The following is a 5338-nucleotide window of genomic DNA, read 5'->3' as shown; positions in this document are numbered from 1 at the left end:
TCCTCACAATTAGTGTGGTTAAGTCCCCCTGACAAGGAGAAGTTACAGTATATATGAGTCTGAAATAGTTCAGCTCTAATCAGATAGAGCAATGAGAAGATTATCAAGATGATACTTCGATGTACTTTCCAATGGTCTCAGTGCCCAAAAACTATAATTATAGAAGCTGATCGTGCCACACAAAGGGCTCAATAGTTGGAGCTGACTCATTAAAAACCCCTAAAATTTAAATCTTCACTACTAATCCTCCTCCACCCCAAGGCCTGGGTTGACCTGGGTCCTTTTGCTGTTCTAGAAAACATCAATCCTTTTTTCCTGGAAGCGCTTTAGGAGGCCCTGGCGGATCTGCTTAGACTTGATGCAGTAAACAATGGGGTTCATGAAGGGTGGGACCAAGAAGTGCAGATTAGCCATGAGCACTGCCAGAGCAGGGTAGCTATGCTTCTCTACTCGGTGCAACACAGATAGCCCCAGTTTGGGCAAATAAAAGATGAGAACAATGCAGAGGTGTGAGACACACGTGTTGAGTGCCTTGAGACGTTCCCCAGGTGATGCAAGGCCTAGCACGGTCCTTAGGATCAGGGTGTAGGAGAGCACAATAAGGCAGGAGTCAAGGCCCAGTGAGAGGAGTATGGAGACCAGGCCAACCAAGCTGTTGATCTGGGTGTCTGAGCAGGCCAGTCCTACAAGATCACAGTGCAGGCAGTAGCAGTGAGAGAGTACACTGATCTGGGGAAAGAGCAGATGCCGCAGGAGCATGGGTCCTGGGAGGTTGAGCACGACAGCCCTCACCAGGATGGCAGCTCCCACTTTGGCCATGGCTGAGTGGGTAAGAATTGTAGCATAGTGCAGAGGGTCTCGGATGGCAACAATACGATCAAAGGCCATGGCCAGCAGCACACCAGATTCCACATAGGTGAAGGCATGGATAAAGAACATTTGTGCAGCACAGAGATCAAAGGGCAGCTCACGAGCACCCAGCCAGAAGAGCCGTACCATGGTTGGGAAGGTGGAGGCACAGAGGCCCAGATCTGAGGCTGCCAACATGGACAGGAAGATGTACATGGGTTGTTGTAAGGCTGGGTCTGTGCGGATCAGGAAGAGGATGATACTGTTGCCCAAGATGGAAACCACACAGATAAGGTTGATGGGGATAGAAACCCAATGATGAGAAGCTTCCAGGCCTGGAAAGCCAGTGAGGAGGAAGGTAGAATGACCATAAGTGCTGGTGTTGCAGGAGAACATCATGATTCCAGGAAGGGATTGTACAACCTACAAGTAAGAGGCATTCATTCATTTGATCATCCTAATATATAAAACCCCAGGGTCCATAACATCCACAACGACCGGAGGCTCAACCAACCAGAAGTCAGGGTGACCCAGCACTGACTGCCTTGGCTGTGAGAGCCCGGAACCAGCATTGACTGCCAAAGGGACTGCAGATAAGACCTAGAGAGAGGCCTGGGGAGAGAGAAGCAGGTTCTGATCCGTAGCCTCAGTGACAGCTGTTGATCAGCACTTGCCTCTCTCTTTCGCTATGGGCCTGGCCAGCAGCCGTGCCTCACTTTCTCTCTGGCCTCGCTGGGGCTGCTGATCAGCCCTGCCTCTCTGATCAGGTCCATTGATAGGCCTGGAGACCCTGACTGGCATAGAAACCAACCAATCAGAACTAAATCTGGGTGAAGTGCGAGGAGCCAAAGGCTGCCTAGGAGGCAGAGCTTTTGACGCTGACTGGCATAGAAACTGACCAATCAGAACTTAATCTGGGTGAACTGCGAAGGCAGAACCTAAGGTGGGGGCTGAGGAGGGGTTTTAAGGGCAACAGCTGTTTGGTTTAAAGTGTAAGAAAGTGGTTCAATTTTTTAATGACTGGTTTGGCAGTATAGTGCATATGGCTAGCTATCAGTCCAAATATAGGGATTATGTATTTTTGTCTGCCAAGAGCACCTCCTCCTGCTGAAAAAGGCTCCCTCGCCTATTTAAGCAATCCTATCCTATATAATCTATCTATACTACTAAAAGGATAATATGCTAATTAGACTGGGTCAACAGGACATCTTCCGGACGTCCGAGTTCCCTCCGGACAAAGCCAGGGTGGTGGGGGCCAAGGCAGAGGCCGTTAGGGGCAATCAGGCCAGCAGGAGAGGGCAGTTGGGGGTGATCAGGCAGGTAGGCAGAGAGGTTAGGGGCGATCAGGCAGGCAGACAGGTGAGCAGTTAGGAGCCAGTGGTCCCAGATTGTGGTCGGACATCCCCCAAGGGGTCCCCAATTGGAGAAGGTGCAGGCTGGGCTGACGGAACCCTCCCCGCTCCACCGTGCACAAATTTCGTGCACCAGGCCACTAGTCACTTAAGTGTGGGCTGCAAAAGAAGAGTTGCTCCATAACCCTTTCTTAGTTCATGAAAGAAACCTCATTCCTCTTAGGGGCTCCATCCCCTTCCATTTCCTGGCTAGTTTAATATTATCTTTGAATAAGTAGTATTGAATCAATTTTGAGTTGATCTATCCTTATTGCTTCAGCTACTCAATACCTATCTTCTCTTTTGCCTAAACAACCTCTTTTATTCACTTATGCAATACCCAAAAGCCTATCTCTTCAAAGTGTCTTCTCAGATGAAATAATTAGTGGCTCCGTGGTTGAGTGTCGACCTGTGAACCAGGAGGTCACAGTTCGATTCTTGGTCAGGGCACATGCCCAGATTGTGGGCTCAGTCCCCAGTGTGGAGTGTGCAGGAAGCAGCCAATCAATGATTCTCTCTCATCATTGATGTTTCTATCTCTCTCTCCCTCTCCCTTCCTCTGAAATCAATAAAAATATATTTTAAGCCCTAGCCGGTTTGGCTCAGTGGATAGAGTGTCGGCCTGCGGACTGAAGGGTCCCAGGTTCGATTCCAGCCAAGAGCACATGCCCAGGTTGTGGGCTCGATCCCCAGTGGGGGGCGTGCAGGAGGCAGCCGATCAATGATTCTCTCTCATCATTGATGTTTCTCTCTCTCTATCCCTCTTCCTTCCTCTCTGAAATCAATAAAGAAATATATTTTAAATATATATATATATATATATATATATATATATATATATATATATATTATTTTAAAAAATAAAAAGAAGAAGAATATTCTTAGAGACAGGTTTTCCACAGTTTTATATACATGTTAACAAATATTCCAGAAAGGATACTCAAATAAATGGTGTATTTTCAAAACCATCTTCTGTGGAGGTTGGTTGGTTTTTCCTCTGGTGCCATTATGCAACCAGCATTTTCTGTATTTCTTTTCTGGAAATACTTTTGGGGCCCCTAACAGGCTCTTTGAATGTATTCAATAGTGACACATTTCTCTCCTATGAAGATGGGTTGAATTAGGAAAGTAATCAAGAGTTCTTCAAAGCTAAATCTGGTAAACTCAAGTGCACTCAATTTTGTTAAACTCTCTCTTCCTCAATCCCACATCTACATCATTGGCTGCTTAAAGCTTGTACATTTTCTGTTGACTCAGCCTCTGAGACAGTTCTCTGAACACACTTAATCTGAAGGCACCTTCCTCCTACATATCTCTTTTTCATCCCTTTTACCATAAAAGCTGTTGTGATAGCCCCAAGTACTTTGTGACATTCCCAAGTATTTTGAAGTTCTCCTCAGTGTGGGCAGAATGGTGAGACTGACAGGTCTCAAGGATACCACCTGAAGAATGGGGCAGAGAAGCATGAGCTCCAGAACACCAAAGAGTTGAGAATGTGTACTGCAAGCTCATCTGTTTCCATAGCAGTTAGAATGCAGTCTCTACAGGTTCTCTCCTCATCAACAGGACTGCATCTCCATTTGTCTCCTAAGTATCTTCACACTGATTTTCATTGTAAATTAAACGTCCTACAGAACCACAAACTGTAATTCCCCTATTTTCTCCCCAAAGTTCACCTTCTAATACCTCTCAGGCTTTGCTTCCTTTCCTGTTATCCATGAAATTTCCAGGGGAAACACACACACACACACACACACACACGCCTAGTATCTCTTTTCACCCTGTAACATATTCCCCATATCTATATTTGAAATATCCCCTCCTTTCACATCCCAGTTAACTAATGTAGCCAAAAATCACCATCATTTCCCTAGTATAACAGCCTCCTAACTGTCCTACATTTGTCATTTTTGTCACTCTTTATTGTTCTAAATGTATCATCCAAATTTCCATTTGAATCATGATCAGACTACTTGAGAAAAGGAAAGTGGACATTTAAATGAACATGTGCATAGGGAGGAAACACAGTGATCAGATTTGTTTTAGAAAGATGTCTCCTATAATATCTTTGTTTAATAACTCTCACAGGTCCCTGAGGCTGCAGGATCAAGTCTAAGTGAGATCATTAAACCAGGTCCATAAGGGGAAGGACCTTGTCCATCCTACATTTCTAACCTACTCAGTTACCTCTCTCCTAAGCATTATAAACACTATTCAGAAGACATTTTTCTACTCACCAAATTTACCATATTTGATAATTCTTAAAATATCTCTTTTGTTGCAATACAAAATACACGCAGCAAAGCCTGCATATTATAATTGTAAAGCTTGATAAATGAATACCTCAAAGCAACAAGCACTCAGATCAAGAAACAAATTATTGTCAGTCCCAGAGAACTCCTGTGACCCCTTCCAGTTACCCCCTCCTCTCAGGGTTAATCATCATCCGGACTTCTAATACCACAGGTTAATTTTGCTTATTACAATCATGTAGGATATACTCTTTTCTATCTGCCTTCCTTCATTCAAATTTACATGTTTGTTGAAGAAATGAATATATGATTTAATTATTTTTACCAGCACTATCTTACTAAACTGACTTTCTGTTATGTGTCAAGCACGGTACTAGGAAATGACAGATAGCAAAGAAAACTCACATAAGCCATCAAGATCATTTGAAGGCCAGTTTTTTCCTCCCTTTTCTCCAACCCGATGTCCCTCTAAAGCAGATGCAGCGTTTTGAAACCAGAGTGAGGTCACCTGCTGAAAGTAGTAGTTCTCAGGACCAGTGCCTTCATCCTCCAGATGCAATGGCCAAGTTACCTTCCACAACTTATCTTTACCCAAGAATGCTGCAGTGTCTGATACAAGGGGAAAGGCATCCTCCGCCCCCTGTTCTAATGCTGCAGGGGTGAGAAGAAGTTCAGCAAAATGTTGTGTTTTTTGCCATGTTTAAAAATAATAATAAAAGGACAATAATACTGACCTCACAGAATGGTGTGAACATGGGAAAGACTACAAACGGTTTAGCACACAGTAGGCATTTATGCAAATGTGATGATAAGCGGAGATACCCTAGGATTTCACATCCATTATCT

At 44.4% G+C, this 5338-nt stretch overlaps 1 protein-coding gene across 1 annotated transcript; it reads right to left on the bottom strand.

Annotated features, from left to right (window-relative positions):
- Positions 1-291: 291 nt before the first annotated feature.
- On the bottom strand, positions 292-1245 carry LOC308233646 (olfactory receptor 51G2-like; the record flags this gene model as incomplete). Its single annotated transcript, XM_080640625.1, has 1 exon — positions 292-1245. One exon carries the CDS (start codon positions 1243-1245, stop codon positions 292-294), a length of 954 nt encoding a protein of 317 aa, XP_080496751.1.
- Between the last annotated feature and the right edge of the window lie 4093 nt (positions 1246-5338).

Source organism: Plecotus auritus (assembly GCF_963455305.1).
Source record: "Plecotus auritus genome assembly, chromosome: 9".
Lineage (NCBI taxonomy): Eukaryota > Metazoa > Chordata > Mammalia > Chiroptera > Vespertilionidae > Plecotus > Plecotus auritus.
The sequence above is the reverse complement of the archived record's forward strand: the minus strand, read 5'-3'. Positions and strand labels throughout refer to the sequence as shown.